General features: G+C 38.4%; 1 protein-coding gene across 2 annotated transcripts in view; it reads right to left on the bottom strand.

Annotated features, from left to right (window-relative positions):
• Positions 1–219: 219 nt before the first annotated feature.
• Positions 220–23,948, bottom strand: part of fgf10a (fibroblast growth factor 10a) — a 150,147-nt gene continuing 126,418 nt past the window's right edge. For both annotated transcript variants that reach the window (XM_048537750.2, XM_059648605.1), the window contains exons 3-4: positions 10,019–10,122; positions 220–5,348 (exon numbers count right to left, since the gene is read on the bottom strand). In XM_048537750.2, the coding sequence (XP_048393707.1) occupies positions 5,130–5,348; positions 10,019–10,122 (323 nt within the window). In that variant the 3' untranslated portion in view covers positions 220–5,129. The remainder of the gene's footprint in view (positions 5,349–10,018; positions 10,123–23,948) is intronic.

Raw genomic sequence — 23,948 nt, 5'->3', positions numbered from 1 at the left:
CTGACACTACCACAATATTGTTGAAAAAGAGTGGCATACCAACAAACTCCCCGTCATGCAGTCTGAAAAAAGCTATGAATGTCGCACAAGTTGAATAGTTTCTGTTATAAAATCTTCTACAGTACAAATGTGAACAAGGAAATCAGTGATAGGAATGCTCAACGTACAATATTGTCTTTATTTTCATTATTTTATCAAAGAACAAAATAACTCTATGACTATTAAAACTGATTTCAGATCAGCCTTTCCTCTGACTAAATAATTAAATAAATAAATAGTGCTCCACTGTAGCCTATTGTTTATGGTAACCTTCTGCCTACGATTAGCCTAAAGGATTCTGCTGCAATGATGAAAGGGCATGATGACAATTAAAGGGAAAGGAAGAAAGATAGAAATGAACCTTAAAAGTATATAATAGAATTGTTGTGATCTGGTAGTGTAGTGGTTTAGACACTCCCTCCACGCTGCAGTGGTTGCTGGCTCAGTTTCCAATTGTGGTCAATACACAAATCTGTGAGCCACATGTATCGTGTGTTTTCAGAATTCTTAGAAAGACCACTAGATACTTTATGTTTATTAATGAGTTGCCTTTTCTCCTTTTCTTTTAAATTCAGTTCCAGAAAACATTTATATATCAATTGAATCTTCCTGGCTCATTTGCCAAAAAAGCAGTGTGTGTCAGCAAATATTTTACATTTGTCATTTGGAATGTGACATAATCTGTTTCCTTAACATTATATCATTACATTGCAATTAAAAAAGAAAAAAGTCTCTTTTTAAAAGGTGATAAACACATTCAAAAATGTAAAATCTTAATATCAAAATTTTATGCTTCAGAATTTATGTTTGATGTTGTTCATTCACATAGCTCTCCCAACATGCAGGATAATCATTTATTTTAATGAATGTTGTAACTGCATTATTGCAAACACTTAAAGATAGCTGTTAAGAAGAAGCTGCTCTATTATTTGTCTTCAACAAAACCAAACCTCACATAATTCTTAATGTGCATTTCTCTGAGTAGAGTCCGACAGGATCTACTGTTGAAAATATGGACAAATGTAAGTTTCAGGTCTCTTTATTGAGTGTCAGATCAACACAGATACTTTTTATATTATAATGGATTTATCTGGTAACCATTCACTCAATCATTACAAGGAGGCCTGAATTTTCAATTCTTTTGGGTCTATTTTCAAAAGTAAAAATCCAAAATGATGATTTCCAAAGCAAAAACATAACATATCCACTTTATCATAACAAAGCATAAATGGCTGCTGTATTAATCTGAAAAGACATCTCTTCACTCGCATTGCCAATTTGATTTTGGTGGAGCATTTAGTAAGATTTCGCTGTTGTGTTCATAGATGGGTAAGATCTTAGGCCAGTTTCTCTTTAACAGCTCTTTTAAATGTACAGTTACAACCAATAAAAATCATCATGTTGGAATAACGGACAGGAAATTATGTAGATTTGGTTCCTTTATTTTTCAGTGGACTATTACCCTTCCAAGGTTATAATTTTTGAACTAGATCTTGTAAGGAATTTCCACAGGAAGAAGAAAGCAATGTTTCTATGTGAAAATTCTTCATTTATGTGATCATTCTTCTGACCAGGATGCTTGCACAATGGGACTGTATAGTAGGAATTCAGCACACATTTCCCTGTGTTCTTCCCTTCTCTGAAATGAATGGGTGGAAAATTTGGAGAAGCTATTGCCCAAATTCCCAAAATGTGGTTCAAATTATATGCTGGGCAATCGAAGTTGTAAAAATGCCATTCAATCTGATCTAATTCCAAGAACTTGTTCAGTTGATCTCTACAAAAGGAATTCCATCACAGCGCACAAAATGCAAATGTCAGATATCAGAGGCATGAAAACATGCCATAATTGTGTTACTCTTAATATTTCATATTACATTAGTAGAAAAATTAGGAAAATGAGGAGTTTATGAGAAAACAAAGTGTGGGGCTGGATGGGCACAGCAGGCCAAGCAGCTTCTGTGTCCATCCAGTCCCACACTTTGTTATGTTGGATTCTCCAGCATCTGCAGTTCCCATTATCTCAGTTCATAAGAAAACGTTGGTGAGTTGCATAAATAAAAACCCAAAGAGGACTTTTTTTTTTCAATAGACAGAGCAAGAGAATAACAGGGAAAGAACAGGGCCCAGTGAAGATGATAGAGGTAACACATGTGTGGACGCAGAAGATCAGTCCTCAATGAATCCTATGCATTGGTCTTCACAATGGAAAAGGAGAACATAAATATTGACATCACACTGGACAACTGTGAAACATTGGAAGAAATTAACAGAGAGTGAGAGGAACTTCTAGGAGGTTTATAGCAGCCTTAAAAGTGAATGAATCTGAAGGCCCAGTTGAGATGTATCCATGCTTTTGATGGAGACAAGGAAGGAGATGCCATGGGTCCTGGCAGTGAATCCCAAATCTCTGGCAACTGAGGTGATGCCAGAGGACTGGAGGACTACTAACATTACCCCATTATTTGAAAGGAAAGAAGGTAGGGATAGATCAGGAAACTCAGGCCAGTCAATCCAACCTCAAAAGTGGTGCGGTTGTTAGAAAGAATTCTGAGCAGCAATATAGCTCTGCACTTGGAAAGAAAGGGTTAAATCAGGGATGGCCAGCTTGGATTTGATCAGGAAGAATTGTTTTTAACAAATCTGATTGAATTTTTTGAGGAGCTAACTAAAACTGTTGATTAGAATGTTGCATTTAATGTGCTCTATATGGACTTTGGCAAGGTTTTAATAAGGTCCTTTATGGCAGACTAGTCAGGAAAGTAAGGGATATGAGATCCAAAGCAGAGTGGAACATTAGATTAGCTTAAGAGGCAGGAAGCAGAGGGTGACAGTAGAGGGATGATTCCTTGACTGGATGCCAGCTTCTAGTGAGGTCCTGCAGGGACCTTCATGGTTGTGATGCATATTAATTATTTGGGTCTACGATCAAGAATTCTCATTATATTTAAGCAGTATTTACTTTATAAGACCATAAGGCTTAAAGGCATAGCAGCAGAAATTAGACATTCGGCCCATTGAGTCTGCTCAGCCATTCTATCATGGCTGATAAGTTTCTCAACCCCATTTTCCCACCTTCTCACCATAACCTTTGATCCCCTTAGCAATCAAGAACCTATCTATCTCTCTCTTAAGTATACTCAGTGACGTCTATGGCGGTATTCACTTGAGTTTCTAAAACCTCCAGGGTTGTGGGCCAAAAGCTGGAAAATGCAATTTGTGTAGTCAGGCCTTTATTGACTGGTGCAGCCACAATGGGCCGACTGGCCTGCTTCTGTGCTATAAACATCTAAGAGTTTATGAGCTGCCCTGAGGCCCTAGTCAGCCGGTGCACAAATATGATTTGATGGTGAGGCAAAACAAGCAAAGAAGTATTTAGGTTAACTACAATGATATGCACGAAATTAGGATATCTCTTGCTGGAACCAATGAAGGTTATCAAACTGGCTTGTACATTCCTAGAATGCAGATAATAAAATTTCATCAATTTTCTCAATGGCAATCCGGTGATCTAATCAGAAAATATGCGAATGAAATTGTTGGTCAAAAGCAAATGATATTTGTCTGTGATGATTACTGCATAATGACTAACCCAACAACCAAGAATTTAGGCCCAGATATATTACTCAGGGGATATGTTGAAGCATTGGCAATTCCTGCAGAACCATGTTCTCTGTGTAATCTGTAAGGAAAAGAGGAGAAGACTGCAAAGAAAATAAAACCAGTTCCCACATGGAAGGTAAAAAATTGGGTAACAATTCTGTTCAAGTTTCAATTCTTTGAACAGAAATACTAAGTCTAGCTAAGATGTATTGTCCTATGTGTATGACACAATAACTTTATCAAAGGAACTGGGAAGGTGATCAAATGATGTTTTCTATGGCACATAGTGGGAAACAATATTTTGTAGAGCAATTCAAGCAAACAACAGATTAAACATCTGACACACTCGCTAGAATTGCCTGGGAGGACACAAGTTAGATTATCATGGGACACCAGCAACAAAGGGTTAAATTCTAGAACCTATCTACTGTCTGACTTGTCAAAAACTCTCCTTTGTACCAAAATATACTATTCCCAAACAACAAAAATAAACAAACCACTTTACAATAACAAAGTATGAAGGGAATGCAGCATCAATATTCATCTTAATAGAAATATCTTTTACAAGTATTTAGAACAAAATACATTTGACGACTACTTGTACTTACCTACTCACACTGCCAAAGAGTCTTAATGCAATTTACATAGTGTGTTACAATGAGAAAGGGATGGATACAGTTACTACTTTTGACTTGCTCTACCAAAATGAATCTATTCTTCAACAAAATAGTTGTGGCCATTTTCAGAAAATTAAATAGCTGTGCTGTGAAATTATTACTACTTTAATGACAAACATAAGCATTTATTTTCAAGATAATTTTCAATTAAGGATCAGTACCAAGCTAACTTTACAATAATTTACTTTGTGGAGTCTTGCTGTTTCTGCAATATAAGCATGCTTTAAAAATTATATTTAGAATTAATCATTTGAAGAGCAACTAAAGACTCATTTTGTTAGAGCAGCTTTACATTTCGTGCATTTATATATACTTTTCGAGCCTGTCTATTGTTGTGAAGTTTAGTTATAGAAAATATTTGCTTTGTGTCTGACCCAAAGTGCTTCCAGATAAACATTTGCATGTTTAGCCCCTCATTTGATAATCAGGCTTGAATGAACATAACGTATTTGATATGGGTTAGTACTCCATAAATAACATCTTCTCACAAAGATCATACAACATTGTACAACTGCATTGCGTCTCATGCATCAGGATACATCACAAGATATTTTGCCATTGCCAGCTGTATTCTCTCCAACTGCTTCAATCTTTACTGGTATGGGAACTCCTTATGCCATAAAAATAATTTGAATATCAAAGGCTTGTTCGAAGTTTTACAAGCAGATGTCTGCGAGTTTACTGCCTGAGCGCTGCTAATGTTCATCATTAGGACTTCCATATCTAATAGAGTGTTGCCATGCTTGGAATGAAATGCAGTGTTGAATTAATACCAGCACTCGTTACTGTGAAAGCATGTCTTCACTGATTCTATTCCGATATTAGAGAGATATCCTGCCTCACCACGATTGGTAGAAAATGGGCTGAAGGATGTTTCCGTCTTGTTTTGTGCCCTCTCCGTGGAGACCCTTTTCCATTTAAAGCTACAAACATTTGTCGTTCATTGTGCTTCCACTTCATGGAAGCATAGGTGTTGTAACCATTCTCTTCTATTCTTTCTTTCAGTTTGCAGTCATTATTGAAATCTTTCTGTAAAAGAAAATTTAGACAATGTTGCATACATTAAACTTGTAGAATTGCCCATTCATGCTTAATATTCTGCCAATTGTGATCATGATTCTGATTATCATTAAAGTTTTCAATTGTTGTGAAGTCTTGGTCTAGAGTTTCAAAATTAATAAATGTCTTTATTGTGAATTGAATTAATAAATTGTTAATGTATTTATGACATTCCTCTGATTAAAAGAACATTAACTACTTACTTGCTCAAACACAAATTGTCCTCTGCTGCCAAGTAGTGGGTCAGAAGTTCATCAGCAATGTTTAGGGTAGGCAATGGGCCGTGGACCCAGAGCTTGGCAAACTTTTGAAGTTGATGTGAAGAGGTTGACTATGATCATGTGCTCAGTAAGGAGAAGTGACATGCAGTGTCTGACCAATTAGGTATCTAGGATGGCCTTTTAAGCTGCTCATGCCTCCTTGACAATGATGCTTCTCATGCCAGTGAGTGCCACCCTCAGTGTTGGTCTTCTACCACCCATGCATTCAGCAGCATGACCACTAACCCTGTCACTGGCTGGTCACCCAGACCCTCATACTATTCATTCCATATCTACTCAACTCAATTGTCCCCATACTATCCGATCAATGCTTCTCAGACCATAACTTTGTGAACTCCTTCTGGTCACCTGCAAAAGGCCACATTGCTTCAATATCACCAGCTTTCACTGATTAAGAATCTTAAGACCTATGATCCCAGAAAAATCCCAAGAGATGCAATTGTAAGTGTTCTGGGTATGCCTTAACTGTCTCCTTAACAATTTTAATTGGTTTCCCATTCACACATGCAGGTTCAGCAATGCCTTCCTGCTATTGTTATATTCCTTCATCAGTTGGGATTCTGACTCATCAGCTGCCATGTAATTCTATTGCTCCTCCTACTGTAATTCCTGCTTTGACAGGCTTCATTACATTCCATCCTTCCATGTGCCTAGACCATGTCAATATTATACTGGTTGCAAGTTTGTCACATTAGTGGTTAATCACTGTGCTTTGTGGAGTTGAGGTATTCCAATGTGGACCTGGGCCAGGCCAAAAACTATTGGAAACAAGAGCAACTTGTTTGAATTTATCCTATTCTCCCACTGACTATCCCTATTCAGGTGGTCTTCTCATGCTCTTCCATTCTTTGCATTATGAATGTACTGAAATCAAGATTCATGGCTTCCTGTCCTCCCCTATCACCTGGTTACCTGGGACTCCAAAACAATCGAATATTTCACCTCACTCCATTCTTAAAAACTCAAGCTTGGTTCGAAGTAAACATTACGTATTTCTATCACTTTGCCTCCTATTTCCATTCCAACTTTGATAGCGTCTCCTATGATGAAATACAGTATTAAGTAAATGATAAATATTTATACAGATATTACTGAGTGGATGTCTTGGTAGAAGATGTTTTGGTGCAATATGACATTTAGCTCAAGAACCGCTTTTGACATAAGGTTGCCTCGACAATTTTGAGGTAGGTATTTTAAAAACATATTTTGAAAGCCTTCACTTGTCCTGATTCCCTATATTTGTATGCTTCGAACAGTAGATTTTATTATTTATTTATAAATAAAGTTATAGAAACACTTCAGTGCGGAAGCATGCCATTCGACCCACTCTGTCCATACCACCTCTCCAAAGAGTATCCCACTCAGAGTCACCCACCAACCTTATCCCCATAACCCACATTTCCCTTGGATAGCCCACCTAACCTGCACATCTTCGGACGGTGAGAGGAAACTGCAGAACCCTGAAGAAATCCACATGGACATAGGAGAATATGCAAACTCAGCACAGACAGTTGTCCAAGGATGGATTTGAACCTAAGCCCCTGGTTCTGTGAGGCAGCAGTGCTAACCACTGAGACACCATGCAATGAAATTATATGATAGAAAATTAAATGAAAACAAAATAAAACAAAATTCAGTTGGTACTAGAGGTTGTGCTCCACATTATTTTTTTTCAATTTGGCGTTGTGAATAAATTGTTATCAGATTGCTTATTCATTGCTGGAAGTTATCTTTGCAACTATTCCCCTGAGAGGCTTATTTACATGCAATAGAGTGTAACTATTCTCAAGATACAACAATATCATTTCATGTGTATAGGAATCAGAGAAACTATCACGGACAGAACAATCCATCCAATTCATGTCTATCACTGAATAGCAGGGAGTCCCTGGATGGTGAAAACAAATCTGTTGCACAGATCTACAAACAATAATTAGAATACTTGTATTACCATTTGTTACAGTGTCAAAACTATCCCAGTTCCACGGACCTGTTGAATTCCACTTTGCTAGAACAGATTTTAATTTTCACGCTAATTGTATGTTGATCTTGTTTATAAGTACCTGTATATTCATCTTATATTTAAGTCATTTACTATGACAAACATTGCCCATGAATTTTGAGGAAGGATTTTGCACTTTAGGTATCTGAACAAGAGTTTGGCTGCCGGCTTTTTGCATGGATCTCCATCCCCTCCATTCCCATAAACCCATCAAGCTTAGTGCCTCATTTCTGATTCTGATTCCGCACTCCCCCTTTGAAATATTTTCAGGTTTAATTCTAACTCCTCTTCTAGTCTACCCAAGAAACCATCTGAAGCTATACATACTGGCCAGCTTTCTCCATTCCTGTAATGCCGGATGGTTGCTGATTTCATGGCCCCTCTTCTCTACCATTGGAGGCCTTCATTTCAATTTCTATGCTATAAAATGGACCTTGTTTCCAAAAGTGACATTGTTGAGGAATTGTTGAGATATATCCAATCACAACTAAGGTAGCGCTATTTTCCAAATGTCCCTGGCAGCATCTTATAATGGGTATTAGATTGCTAATGTCCATCACCCAGGCGTCTAACATCCTTCCATGGATCAGCTCACGTAAATGGGTGGTAAGTGGTCAGGCCAGCCCTGCTGAGATTTCTTCATTTTCTGCCAGGTGAAGGCAAGCTTTAAGAGAATAGTCAATTCAGAAAACTTCACATGGAGCCAAAAGAGTATTGGGAGGGCTCCTTTTACTCAATAGTCCTTGTGATGGTGACTTCCCACCTCCCACCATCTTGCTACCTATTCCAAAGTCTCTTCTGAACAAAATAGGAGCTGAAGGTGAAAAGTCTTGGTACTCACATGGACAATGATAATGATTCCATAATCAATTTTGGGTGGGCCGTGAGCTTCCTGGCTGGTTTTCAAGCTGCTAACATGCTCCCACTATTTTGCTTTGTAAAGATTCCCAAAATCATTTCCCAGATTTCTCAAAATTCCAACCTTTTATAGTTTTTGACCATTTCCTTGCCTTTGTAAATATCTCAAAATTTTTCTTTCTACCAAACACCTTTAGTAAGTTCTAAAACAGAAACAGAAAATGCTGCAAGCACTCAGCAGATCAGGCAGCATCTCTGAAAAAAGAAACAGTTTAAACCTTTCAGTTTGATGAACTTCATTGACATAAAAAGACATTTCTGTCTTTACACCTGCTGTCAGTTTCTGAAAGTTTCCAATATTTATAGCTTTCACTTCAAATTTTCAGCATCCTCAATATTTTACCTTTATTTTATACTTATTTGGAACTTTAGCTGAAGCTTCTTCTCAGCAAACAGTGGAAACAGATTTGAAGGTATCCCTTCAAAAGCTGCTTTTATTTTGAATATCTACCACACATTTGGAACAATAATTTGGGCTCAATTTTGAGCAATGGCATATCTGTGATCCTCCACTTAATTATTTTTAATCAGCCTGTTCAGACCCGCTATGACACACCTCTGGAGCAGATAGAACTTGAACCTGGATCTTCTTGCTGAGGGGCAGGGATGCTTCCAATGTGCCACAGAAGACCCCTAAAATCCTTATTCAGCTGGATGGCATTTCAAGAGTCATAATTGGCCTTAATCCCTCTAGATTAGGCAGAAGGGTGAATCAGCTATGGTTTGTGTACCTGTTTGTTGAATTGAATGAAAGCATATGAGTTGGAAGAAGATTTGGCTGAACTTTGACACTGTCACTGTTGAAAAGCCTTCTGGGAAAAATGTGTCTTTAGATGAGTGTGAGTTACCAGGTGGAGCCACACGGTAATTGTAGAGATGTATGAAAACAAACGTTGCTGGAAAAGCTCCGCAGGCCTGACAGTATCTGTGAAGAGAAAATCAGAGTTAATGTTTCAGGTCTGGTGACCCCTCAGAAACTGAGGAACTTGCGTTCTGAGGAAGTATCACCGAAACACTAAATCTGATTTTATCTTCTCAGATGCTGCCAGACCTGCTGAGCTTTTCCAGCAACTTCTGCTTTTGTCCCTGATTTACAGCATCTGCAGTTCTCTTGTGTAGATTTGTACCAGGATGTAAGCTGGTAATTTAAGAATAGATGAGGAGATGAATTGGACGAGAAGAAAAATACTACAGCGTTCTTAAGAGGAATTAAGTTAATGCAGTAATTCATCAACAATTAGGTTCAATTAAATCTAATCTAATCAACTGAAGCAACTCAGTATAATCTGACAGTTGATATGTTCAGTGACTAAAGCTTTGGCCTATTAGTAACTAATTCAATTGCTGACCACATTATAACCTGCAGATAATTAAGTCATTAATCATTATAATTTCTTTTTAACGACACTATAATTGAAATGCTTTTAAATAGTACTTACTGAGCCATAGATCTTTCCTCTCTTGTTCATGGCCAAATAATAATTGCTGTTAATTGCTTTAATAGCCACAACCCCAACTTCCACAGACGTAATTTTCAGTATACCTGAAACAAAACAAAATAATATTATTACTTTCAAGACCAAAGCAGGGGTATTTAAGAGAATATAGACTAAATGCCACCAATTTGTAAAAAATATTAAATATACACTACAAAAATGACATGTTTCTCAAACTGCATGTGTGTTATTTAGGAAAGAATAGTAATTCAAAGTGTTATGGAAATGAAGTTTGGGCAACATTAACTGCTCCCCTGTAAACTCAATTTCTCACAATCAGACTTAATTTCCTCACAATGTGATATGAATTTCTATGTCTCACTGTTAGACTGCAGTAAAGGGGGATGATTTAAAAGAGGGTGTCACAAGTATAGTGGTTGATCTGCAACGATGAATCAATAGAGAATTAAATTTGCAAAGAGAAAACTCTTGCTGCTGCAACCAAACATGATCTCACTGGGCTGAATGGCCTACTTCTGATCCTATTTATTGTAGTCTTCTGATCAACAATTCGTCTAATAACAAAAGAAGCAGCTGGCCAGGGCCCCGGCTGGAACAATGTGGATACCAGTTAAAAAATTAAAGAGATCACAGTTGGAAGTTCAGAAAAACCAGAATTCAGGTTTGGAGAGGCTGCAAGAGAATGATATCTCCTGCTGTGACTTCATAAAAGGCCTCCAGTCTATTGCATAACTTTCTACAATACTCTACCCTCATCGTTCCTGCCCCATCTTTAGCAAAGATCCTTTTCCACTTGGAAACCAAGGTGAAGCAGTTGAATTTCCTGACAGTCATGTCCCCTTCCCATTACCAATCTGCAAGATACCTATATGAGCAGCTTATCAGTACTGTGAGAATGAGACTCATCTGTGCAAATGTTTGGTGACATCAGCTATAGCCGATCCTCAGTGGGAGCCATCGTCAAAAGTCAAGCACCTGCTATGCATGGCGGTTTGTAAATGGAAAATCATCAATAATCATTTGAAATGATTATGTTTTTTGAAAAAGCTAACTGGGAACTGAAGTGAAACTGTTCAAATAGAGGCACAGTTATTGAGTGACTTCATGAATATGCTAACCAAGAGATAGCTGAAGTAAGTAAAAGGTACAATGGTATTTGTTTGTATAGAATTATGAGGCCATCTTGACCATTGAACCCCTGTGATCAAACTGTACTTAATGCTTATAAGCAAATGCTTGCGGTTCCATTATGTCTGGGCTGATATCCAGACACCTTGGAGATGTTAATTCTAAATCGGCTTCAGAGCATAAAACCTGTTCATCAATCATGCTATGCTTATAAACCTAAAATATTCCCTTTTGAAATACCATTATCTATTAATGGTCCATTGATGACCCCAAGATCTGATATTGACAGAAAGTTCAAGATTGGTGGTCAATTATTGCCACGGGTATAGTTTTTGCACCATATGAAAAAATATTTGGGAACAGGTTAAAATTTGCTAGATTAACTACAGGTAGGGATGATCTTCACAGATGGGAATATACTGCCGTGGGTGATTATTTGAATGAGTGTTGTTCAAGTGTTGATGACAATAACGGCTTTTATTAGTATTGATTGAAATTGAAGTGTGTAGGATGCTGACCTTTAGAAGTTATCATTGGTATATTATTCAAGTAAAATGTACTGAGTTATGAGCCTTGATCAATTTATCCCAGCAGGCAGGATTCAGGCTGGACTCTAGAATTACAGCATGAACTACTGACAACATAAGCTGAGCATAAAATAACACCCACCATTGCTTCAGTCAAATATTGATTCTCTGACCAACAGGACAATGTCAATCTAGCTTTTTACACTTTGATGAGAATTTCCATACACCTTAGTAGAAATGATACAACTGGAGTAACTGCGACATCCCAATTAACCAGAACTCAATGTTAAATTTGATGTTCTAATGTTCTGATGAAGCAAATCAAAACAGAATGTAAATGATGGAAAGATCAAGCAGCAGACACTATGGATATATGACAATATGATATGTCCATTAAATCTGTACTGATTATGATACACTGATATATCAATATTCTTAGTAAGGTTTCAATTTTTAATAAATTTCATACCTGTTCAGCACAGTTTCACATTAGATTGAATGATACAATAACAATGTTTAAAAGGCATTTAGACAGACACATGAACAGGTAGAGAATAGTGGAGTACAGGCCATGTGCAAACAGATGGGATTAGTTTAGAATGGCTGGTACAAACATCGTGGGCCAAAGGGCCTGTTCCTGTGTTGTCTCGTTCTATGTTCTATGTTCAACGTAAGTGTACAACAGAGGCACTGTTGATATGATGAGCAGGCATTTTGATCAAATATTAAGTACATATGGCAAGGCATCTTTAGTGCACAAATTAAATAATTATGAACGAATAGCAATAAAGGAGTTAAACGTTTATTTACCACGTCCTTCATCATTTGAGGTTACACTAGAGGAGTATGGAGATTATGAGATTTTGGGCTGTTTCATTAATAAGCAGATTCGAGTTGGCTGGCTCTCTGATTATCGATGTTTCTCTTTTGCTGCATAGTGACAAGATTTGAACAAGGACAGGGAGGCAGAGTGTCGCTGTTGGTTGCAGCCCTCCTGTGATTCAGTTCCATGGCCTCAAGATTTGTATGTATACTTCCTGCTCACACTGCTGTGCTACTGAACAAACAAGGGCCAAGGTGACTGCTGTCCGCGGGGTGTGAACATCTGCTGCCCAGCTGGTTCCAGCTAAATTGTGGATTAAATTGATTGAATTGAGTCTGGTCTTTATCTTGGCTTGAGTTTTCTTCAGATGTTGATGGCTTGATAAACTACAATCCAGAACCACTCCAAGGTAATTTTGAAAATTGCGTGTTCAGTTGTACAGTAGGGAGCACACAAGGGGCTCTTTGCATGTTGGGAGTTCAAACGCAATGCAGAGGCAAGTGTTTCCTGAAGATTTGGACAAAGCTGCCACAGGTTATATTAGTCCTCAAGTCTACTGAAAGCATGTGTTCTGCTAGGGCAAAAGTTCTCGCTGAGATGGCTATCAGAAGGTCATCTGCTCAATCTAAACTTTTCTGACTGAGTCGGTGAGATGAATTTGAACAAAATGATGATGCCAAGTCTGAACTATGCATGGGGGGATGATGTCAGTCTTCACCTGCTTCTTTCTGCTAAGTGCAACAGCATGAGTGCTGCCATTATCCAAGAGACCAAATGGCCATTGATGGATGAAGCACTCAGCTCCATTTCACTATGAATATTACAGATAACAGTCCCCTGGTTTATGACAACGAGGTCATTGTCCCTGCAGCATTATTCAACAGGACCCTGTGGAATCCCCATCATTACAGACTCCCAGGGGATTGCCCTGGCAATTAATGATGTTGCCGGGCAACTCTCCTTCGCCTGGTACTCTCCCACAGTATCCAATTAAATCTGGGAATTCAGATTGCGCAGTTGCAGTTAACTACATAGGTAGTTGTAGTTTAAAAATCAAGTATAAGTTCTGGGTAACAATTAGACTGACATCCATTCAACATATCACACATATCCTCGACTACAGCTCCCTCACGTTCCTTACACTGATTCATGAAGGCAGTGGGCTGTATAATGAAACCTGAAAGTGTAACATTGCTGTAGACTTTGAGGGCCTACTTGTGGGGAATTCTGTAATCAGCAAAGCCGAGAGCTCGAGCTTGCTTCTTCGGATTGTGGAATATAATAGAATGCTCGCTTTTAGAAGCATGGCATCAGTCACCGGTTTAATACAAACATGAACTGCAGATTGACTGGAGTTACAGATATTCCCTGCGACAATCTGAAAGGACCCTGAGGCAAGGGAGTTCAGGCTGCAGTGACCTTGCCCAGTATAGTTGGTCATGCCAGAAGGATTCCATTAAGAAAAAAGTGCAAGACCCGTTGTCCCTTGAGATTTCACTAGGCTGTGTAATCAGTAGAGCAGCAAATCAAAACTACATAATTTAAACCAAATATTTCCCCAAAACTTTCAGCATTTTACCAGGGAGTAGCTGAGGTGCCAGCTGAACTTGTACCACCTGTACATTGTGGGTGCAGGCCAGGGCCTAGCAATGTGAGAACGGCTTAAAGGTTACCAACTAAAAGCAACTGATGATATTGGCACATGTTTATCATGGCTCCACTGAGGAACCCTGGACACCAACATTGAGGGCCTCCTGAATATCGAATAATCACGTGTCCCGTGAACTTTCTTTTCCGCTTTTGTTCTGTTTTTATTAGATGTAATTGGTTTGATAACAAGGTAAGAATTACCCCCATTAATTCCTTGGCATTATAACCAATAACAGTTTTAAGAAAACCCAAGTCTGCATTCTAGTACAACATGACTGGTCACTCCAGCATTTACAGACACTGAGAGGTGGACATAATTTGAAGCCCCATCCCAACTCTGGTGGAAACTGCAATGGTGCGAAGCACTGCTCCTCCACTTTCCTAATTGGTTTAATAGATACATAGTAACAAAATCCATGCAAATTTGAATGAATTTAAATGTTTCATTTTTAAAGAATTTGCTTTTGCGCTAGGAGAATAGAAACACCCAACACATTTGACTTCTGATTATGAATTTGGGGACATATTTAGATAACAGCACTGCGTCATTTGCATCACAAAATGCCCACTTAAAATAGCGTTCATTAAACACAAAATGAAATTAAAAAAAGCTTCTTTCTCGGATTCCACAAATCCACTTGCTCATTGGCTATTTAATGGATTGGTTTACTGCGTTTTGGTAAATATTCAGTGAACCGTTTGCTGTACTTTACCTTCTGATTTACTTATCTGCTGATAAATTAGATGCAGATAGCACTCAAACTAAATTCTACAATGACAATGTGATTTTCTTTATTCATGTATTCATAGTTTCCAGGAATTCCAATCAACTGTAAGCAAATAGTAAACTTTCAGTTGAAATCATGAGGAAAGACATTGAGTGGGTAATAACAGTTTTAGTTAATGGTTTATCTTTGCCCTCCATAAGGCACACATTCTACAGACAAAAGAACTGCAGATGCTGGAATCCAAGGTGCCACGCTGCCTGGCTTGCTGCGTTCTTCCAACCTCCTGTTTATCGACTACACATTCTACAGAGATAAGTACAGAGTGCATGCTATTTACATTACTACAGGAATTTACTTGTTCTAACTTATATACTTGAGCTGTTTTTAATTTCATTTTATTTTACATGCATGACAATTGCAGTTTTATTTCAAGCAGAAAAATTTTCTATTTGTTGTTATAATTAAAGCCACTTAGTTTGACTGTATATGTATTTTGAAAGGGAGATTTGCCAACATTTTTGTTGAGGTTCACTATCACTTCACAAGATGACAAGTACATGCAACCAGCAATAAATTCCCAAAAAAGCATGAACTCAAAATGCTCATGAAGTTTACCTTTTGGGCAACACTGGAATAGGGGATCTGCAACGTCAAGGTGAAATTTTACTCCTGAGTATTGGATGATGGAATGTGTAGGCAGACAAGATCAGGAGCTGCAGCCGGAGACGTATTTCAGGTTAACAGCAAGGTCTCATTTAAATAGAGCTCATGAGCTGCCTACTCCAAGTTGACATCCAAAAGCACTTTGCCTGGTTCAAGATGGTATAATTTGGTCACCTCGATGACAGATTCTATGTATTGCTCACCTTCCTCATACCTCTGAGAAACTAACTCAAAGCTTAAAAATCTTTGCAGAAATGTGACAAAACTTTTCTTCTTTAGGATGTAAGAGGAGGTAAGAGAGTAAGAGTAAAGCTGATAATGTTGAAAGGGAACTAGTATGAAAATCCCTCCCTTGTGGATCCACACACACTGCCAGTGGAATTGCAGTTTTGTACTGTGGGTGAGCCCTCCATAGTTTTTCTATTGCATCCTATCTAGATGCATCACAGCATGGTATGGCAACTGTCTTTCCCATGACTGAAAGAAATCACAGCAAGTCATGAACCCATCCTAGTCCATCAAGCAAACGAGGCTTCCTTCCATTGACTTCATCTATACTTCCCATTGCGTCGGGAAAACAGCCATAATAATCAAAGACCCCTCTCACCCCAGATATGCTCTCTTCCACCCTCTTCCATCAAGCAGATGATACAGATGTTTGTATACATGGACAAACAGATTCAAGAACAGCTTCTTCTCTGTTGTTAGCAGTCTTTTGAATGGACCTCTTTAATTTTTTTTTCTCTCTGCACCTTCTCAGCAGCTGTAACACTGTACTCTGTTCTGTTACCCTGATGCACTTGTATCGTACGATCTGTCTGTAAAGCATGTAAGACAGCACTTTTCACTGTACCTCAGTACCCGTGGCAGTAATAAATTAAATCAAATCAAATCAACAGGAATATTCAAAATAACTTACTATATTCCTGTGAGCAAAATATCACCAATGAATAAAAATGAGTCCAGCTATTTGAAAAAAGTCAAACCCTCAAAAAGAACCATCATGCACACTGCAAAAGTTCTTCCAATGTGAGTAGAAAGATGCTATAGCTGCATTTCAGCAGTTTCTGTCACAAATAACATTTCTTTGGTGGCAATTTAAACATTTTCAATCTCAAATTTGCGTGCAAGAAAGTAACATCTATATACTATATTTAAAATGCTTGCAGGTATGGAGAGATTGTAATATGAAGAATAATTAGATAATGGACACGTTCAGACAGGAAAGGACTGAGCAACTGCATCATTGCTGCTGTTGGGATTCCATGAAGGAGATTAGGTAATATCAACCTTGACATGATGTTTCATCTTCAAAATAGCAAAGCAAGTGAACATGCCTGCAGATGCATCACTCCTTGTGTCTGTGTGGGTTTCCTCCAGGTACTCTGGTTTCCTCCCACAGTCCAGGGATGTGCTGTGTGGAGCTGGAGGAACCCAGCAGTTCAGACATCATCATGAGGAGTAGGAAAGTCAATGTTTTGGGTTGGGGGTTCTGAGGAAGGGTTTCGACCTGAAACATCTACTTTCCTACTCCTCTGATGCTGGCTAAACTGCTGCATTCCTCCATCTCCACACTGCGTTAACTCTGACTCTAGCCATCTGCAGTTTTTGGTATCTTCCAGAGATGTGCAGGCTAGAAGAACCAGCCATGGGAAATGCAGGGTACAGAGATAGGGTGGTGGAGGGGTTTGTGTCTGTGTTGGATAGTGTTTGGAAAATTGGAGTGGATCAGATGGGTTGAACAGCTTGCTTCCACACCGTAGGGATTCTACGATTCTATAATTTTTAGGCTAGCATGATGCCGTGAATAATGGTGATGCTTTACCCTGTTCAGGCTTTGGTGATAGAGGGAGTCAGGACAATATTCTGATTGTATTGACCACCTGCTCCCCCACGAATCCACACCCAAATCTGTTCTCAAGGAATATTTATTTTTATTCATTCACAAGATGTAGGTTGGGCTAGCATTTATTGTCCATCTCTATTTGCCCAGAGGCCAGTTAAGAGTCAACCACATTGCTGTGGGGTTAGGGGTCACATGTAGGCTAGACCAGTTTCCTTCCCTAAAGGACATTAGTGAATTAAATGGGTTTTTCCTGACAATTGACATTAGTTTCATGGTCACTGTTTGACTCTTCATTGCAGATTTTTATTAATGTAAATGACCCCATCTACAATGATTTGAACTTGGATCTCAATAACTAGCTGGATCTCTGGTTTAACAATCTAGCAACAATACCACTAGGCCATTTCCTCCCCGATCAACTTAAGCTACTTTTAGGTTTATTGCTGGTTGATTCCTACTGAGTTAGTAGAAATGCTTGGAGTGTTCTACAGTTGGATTAAAGTTGGTAAAGTCCACACAAAGTCCTGTGGCACGAGGTCCTTACTTTGAAGTTTTGTTCAGATCACTTGCTCTCAGTCATACAGATTGTACTTTTTGTCCTCCTTGGTTTGCAGCATAACAGGAAGAATAAGGAATACTTGTACCTGACCTCATCTTTACAAAGCTTCCTGTTGCAGAAGTACCTGTCCATGATAGTGTCAAAGAGCCAGTGATACTGCCCAGTCTTTGTAATGAAGTCCCATCTTCACTTTGAGGACACAATTAATTGTGTTCTGTGGCACAGGCATTGTACCAAATGGGATATACTTAAAACAGATCAAGCTGCTCAAAACTGGGCATCCCAAGATGTGCTGTTGGGCATCAGAAGCAGCAGCCAACAGCATTATGTTCAATCATAATCTATTACATTATGACTCACATAACCCCTACTGATGTGCTGGGCTTGCCTGATGTTGATGATGGGGATATTTGTGGATCTTATACCGCCTATTTGTTGTTTATTTGTTCACTATTATTCATAATCCCCGCTCTACCATTATCATTAAGCCACGGGATTAGCCCTGATTCAAAGCAGAGTGCAAGAAGACATGTCAGGAGCAGCTCAAGATATAATTAAAAATGTGACGTTGACCTGGTGAATTTTCATCAAATGTGCTAAACAGAAGAAGCTGCATGCAATAGATAGAGATAAGCCATCCTTTATTCATTCACAGGACAAGGGCATCACTAGCTAAGCAGCATTTACTGCCCATCCCTAATTGCCCAGAGGGCAGTATAGAGTCAACCACATTGCTGTGTGTCTAGAACATCATGTAGGCCAGAGGTTTCCTTTCCTAAAGGACATTAATGAACCAGCTAGGTTTTTGCCGACAATCAACCAATGGGTTCATGATCATTGTTAGATTCTTAATTCCAGATATTTATTGAATTCAAAGTCCACCATCTGCCCTGGAGGGATTTGAACCTAGGCCCCAGAACATTATTTGGGTCTCTAGATTAACAGCCCAGTGATAATATCGGGAGGCCATTGCCTTCCCACCCCATGAGCAATGGATCAGATCTAAACTCAAGTCCTCTCACATTCAGTTATGAATGGAAATAGATAAGTAAATGGTGAAAACTCTTCAAATATCCCCATCATCATCACCGGCAGATCCCAGCACACCAGCTCAAAGTATGAGGATGAAGATTTACAACATTTTTCAGTCAGAAGTGCTGAATGAAAGATCCATTTTAACCTGCTCTGGCCACCTCCAGAATCACAGATGTCATTTTTAGCCAATTTGAATTATTCCATATGATATCAAGTAATGGCTGAGGGGCCTGACAACATTCCAGCAACAGCAGTGTGGGCCTGATCTGCAGAATTTGCTGCACAGCAGGCACTTTTACCTGGCATCAATCAGGCCATAACCATCTCCAACTATAGATTATAACCACTTGATGTTCAATGGTAATATTGTCGTTGAATCTCCAGTAGCAACATCCCAGGGTTTGCCACTGCCCCAGCCATAAAAATACAGTGAGTATAATTGAAGAGGCTGAAAACTTTTCAGTGACACTTCCTGTCTTTCCAATGCTTGCCCACCATCTCCAAGGCACAATTAGGAGTCTGATAGAATACTCTCCACTTATGTGGATGAGTGCAGCCCAACATCATTCAAGGAGCAGTATGGTGGCTGAGTGGTTAGCACTACTGCCTCACAGGACCAGGGACCCAGGTTTGATTCCACTCTTGGTCAACTATCTGTTTGGAGTTTGTACGTTCTCCCCGTGTATGCATGGGTTTGCTCCGGGTGCTTGAGTTTCCTCCCAAAGCTCAAAGATGTGCAGGTTAGGTGGATCAACCATGCTAAATTGCCCGTAGTGTCTAGGGATGTGTAGGTTAGGTGGGTTGGTCATGGAGAATGTAGGGTTACAGGAATAGGATGGGGTGATTCTGTGTTGGATGCTGGTCAGAGGGTCAGTGTGAATGCGATGGGCCGAATGGCCTGCTTCCACACTGTAGCGATTCCATCATACTGTGTAGAAGCTTCACACCATTCAGGACAAATTATATACGCTCTCTTTCCACCACCATTTCACTCTGTTTATAAGATATACTGCAGCGACTCAACAATGCCTCCTCAACAGCACCTTCTGAATTCTGGATGGACAAAGGCAGCAGATCTTGCCAATAACACCAACATCCTGTGAATGAGTAAAATTTTAAATAAACTAGATAGCACAAAAATCTGAAGGCTTAAGAGCACTGTTATTATGACAATTATGGTCGTTATGTATGGAAGCATTTTACTCCAAAACGACATGTGATTTTGGAAATTTTATTTGGTTCTGTATTTAGCATTTTGGAGTGTACTGTCATTCAGTCAAAGCCAAAAAATGATTTATCTTGGAATGATTACAGATATGGCAAATATGAAAATAAAGTAATTGCACAAGTATTGTTGCAATTATACATATGCTCGTTTTCTTGCACTGGAACTTATCCTTAGGCACACAATGTTGGCTTTTATCAATTGATTTATTTATATTCGATCAACAACATTGTTATTGCCTGTTTGTTCATTTCATGTTTGGATCTAAGCTCCTTTTTTGATCATTTTGACTTATTATATTAAATTCACAATTTATTTGCGCCATTTAACATGATTAGTCCTGTATATATTCAATTTAGTGTAAGCAAAATGATTCAAAATATTGTATTCAAACAAGTCAGAACTGTCAAACGGCTATACACCCAGCACAAGTAACAACCTGATTTCTAGTACTTTTAATTCAACTCTCACAAAACTTCATAATATATGGAAAAGAAATTTTAATAAATAAAATAAAGACTATTAACAATAAATTAATGAAACAAAATAATTAATAAGAAAATTAATGGGTCTAAATGAGGCAGCTTTTATATTTTAGAAAATAATGGAGTATTTATGGATTATCTCAAAAGTTATGCAAGAGTACAAGCGAACAACAAATTATTATGCAATATTTGAATAAAATGACCCGAACAAATATTCCACCATTACTGTAAAATACCAGCATGTTGGTTATTAGTCAGAAGAGGGATCTGTAGCCTGATTACAGTGTAAGTGCTGCAAATCCATTTACCTTAACATCTAAGTATGCTATAATCTGTGACTTGATGCAACGTGTTTACTGCTTACTAAACCAACAGGCTACCTGATAGAACTGGAAATCTGCAGAAGGTCTTAAATGGGGTTTCTTTATGGCTTGACATCATGGTATTGTGGGTAGTTTAAACTCTTAGATAACAAGGTGTAGAGCTGGATGAACACAGCAGGCCAAGCAGCGTCATAGGAGCAGGAAGGCAGATGTTTCCGACCTAGACCTTAAACTCCTGTTGATTTTCTATAGAAAATGAAGTGAATGTGAAGCATGGGTGTATAGATGCTTGGACAGTATAAAATATGGAGGGTTTCCATATGTCAGCTCTCCTTGCAAAATCTATTTTCCTTCAACATTCAACAGTATAATATTTATACGTTGATTTCATACTTCTGAGTATAAAAATAGGTTTAGGGCTCATAAGTCAACACTGATCTTACTTAATTCCCAGTACTGGGCTCTCAGAAAGGTGTCATATTTCATCTGGATTGTAGGCTGGATATCTGGTCACAGCTGCTCATATTGAAACATGGAATCAGCTCCTTAAAATCTATCCACAATGATATTTTTGGCATTTTAAATCCCTCACTTTTCTATTCCACAGACTGCAGGAATCCTCTGTTATTTTTACTTAGCAGCCAGGACTCAAGTGGAAATCTGTAGTGTAAGCTAATTGACTGTGTGAAGTGTAAAGGTCAAGTCCAAAATCTCCCTGTAATCAGATTTTCAGTAAATGGAACACACAGAAATATGTACAGCTCAAAAAAGGAGAAAATTAAGATCTATTAAATTGGACCAATTAACTTTTCTTGTGTGTGTGAGTGGAGAATCAGGCCCCAGAACATTGAAATTGCTCCTGGAAACAAAAAGCCCATTTTTTCCATTAGGGTCTATGTGCTTCAATTTTGAATTTTAAAATGATGTTAAGCTGGAAGGCAAGGCTGAGGCATTAGCCTCAGGCTAACTGATTATCTTCATTGACTCAAAAAGGTAATTAAAGATTATTCTGGGAAAGTACTATTTACAGAATTCTCAGTTTACAATCAAACATTTAAGTTCCTGAGGTATTGGGACACCTGTTCTGTGGATCGCGGAGCTGATTTTTGACTCTGTATCCAGTTACAAAATTCAAGGCAAAAGTGTCTTTGTGTTGTCTAAGGGATAACTGTGCTGTGTCTGTCAAAATATTGGGCCTTTTATGCTACATGAAAATGATCAAATCGAGCCCTAAACCCTATATAATAAGCAATATCAGTAACATGTGAAACATATTATTGAGTTATATGATTGACAAGGTGATGTGGTAATTGGATAATTTTATAATCCTTAGTTTTTACCCAATGAATGCATCCATTGGGTCACATGCTTTTCATGGGTCGTTGAGCAAGGATCCCCTCACCATAATCTAAATTGATGGAGATAATTTTGATCAATTCAGTGAGCTGAGAAGCCTGATTGTAACAATCATTTTTTTCGATTTTCTATATTCTGGTTCAATCCAGTAGGCACCTTCTGAACTAGCACCTCTGTGACTACAGTTGGTCATTGAACTTTCTGACAAGGTGTTTTACAACTCCTTATAAAGCTCACATAGGGCAAGCAACTACCATTGAGACAGCTGCTTCCTGTCACAACATGTGCATTGTGTTATTCCCCATGAGAAGTGGGAGTTGGGGTCAAGACTTTGGACTCTATATTATAATTAAACTTGACTTTACACTCACTGAGTTCAGACAGCAAGCTAGTTATTATAAGCAGTTATTCCTTTCACTTCACTTACATAAGCAATAAGCTTGGTAAATTAAAGACATGCACTAGCTAAATTAAGGGCAGATGAGTGTAATGTTCGGCAGGAGCAAGGCTTGGTGCATTAATGGAAAGAAAGCAGTAAAATAGACTACGCTGCCCTTAATTACCACCATATATTAGTACTTAGTTACATTTGTATCCTCCTTTACACCCTTACATGGAAAAATAGTGCAATAAAACTCAACCAAGCAGATGGTTAGGTCAAAAGTGGCAATAATTCATGAGGATTACACAAAAGACTGAGGATGAGTCCGCTACTACCTTACTTCTGTACTTTGTACTTCATATCCTCTGAGACTTTTTAGAGAAATTTATTGCTTTATTAGGATATTTAATTTGTTTTTTCTTTATTTTGAACTCCTTTCTTGTGTACTTTTTTACTTTGTGCAATGATCAAACATTCACATAAAGAAACCTAGGCTTCTGCAGCTCAAAGCTGTCACGACAATAATTCTAATTAAACCCACAGAATGAAATAATGGGTGTAACAGGTCATTGGACTGAGCTATATAATTTCTACACCTTCTCTCCTTTTAAAATCTCCAAAAAAAAGCATATGTTTGACCATGCCATATGGCTCCCCCATTAATTTTTCATTTCCTGTCTGATGTCCGTTTAGTCTGTTTAAAGTTGTTTGCCTGGGAGGAACAGGACGGTGGCTGCTCTAAACTTTGAGACCAGCATTTATCCTGCTTCATTTTTGCTCTGATTCTACCCTCCTCCAGTTTTATGGCAACATTTCTGAATCAAGAATGAACCTCAATAGATTTCTGGTTAAATTACAGCTGGGGAGATGATGGTATTATGACAAGACTATTAATCCAGAAATCCGGGTAAAGACCTGGGAACCTAATTCGAATACCCCATGTCATGGAATATAAACTGAATAAAAATTGGGAATTAAGAGTCTAATGATGCTGTTAAAACATCTGGTTTACTAATATCATTTAAGAAAGGAAACTGCTATTTTTACCTGCTCTGACCTACATGTGACTCCACGCCTACAGCAATGTGGTTGACTCTTAACTGCCCTCGGAAATAACCTAGCAATCCACTCAGTTGTGTTAATCACCAGCCAGTCTCAAAAAAGTAATTAAACTGGATGGAC

This window comes from Stegostoma tigrinum, chromosome 1 (assembly GCF_030684315.1).
Source record: "Stegostoma tigrinum isolate sSteTig4 chromosome 1, sSteTig4.hap1, whole genome shotgun sequence".
NCBI classification, from domain to species: domain Eukaryota; kingdom Metazoa; phylum Chordata; class Chondrichthyes; order Orectolobiformes; family Stegostomatidae; genus Stegostoma; species Stegostoma tigrinum.
This window is presented reverse-complemented; position numbering and strand designations above follow the sequence as displayed.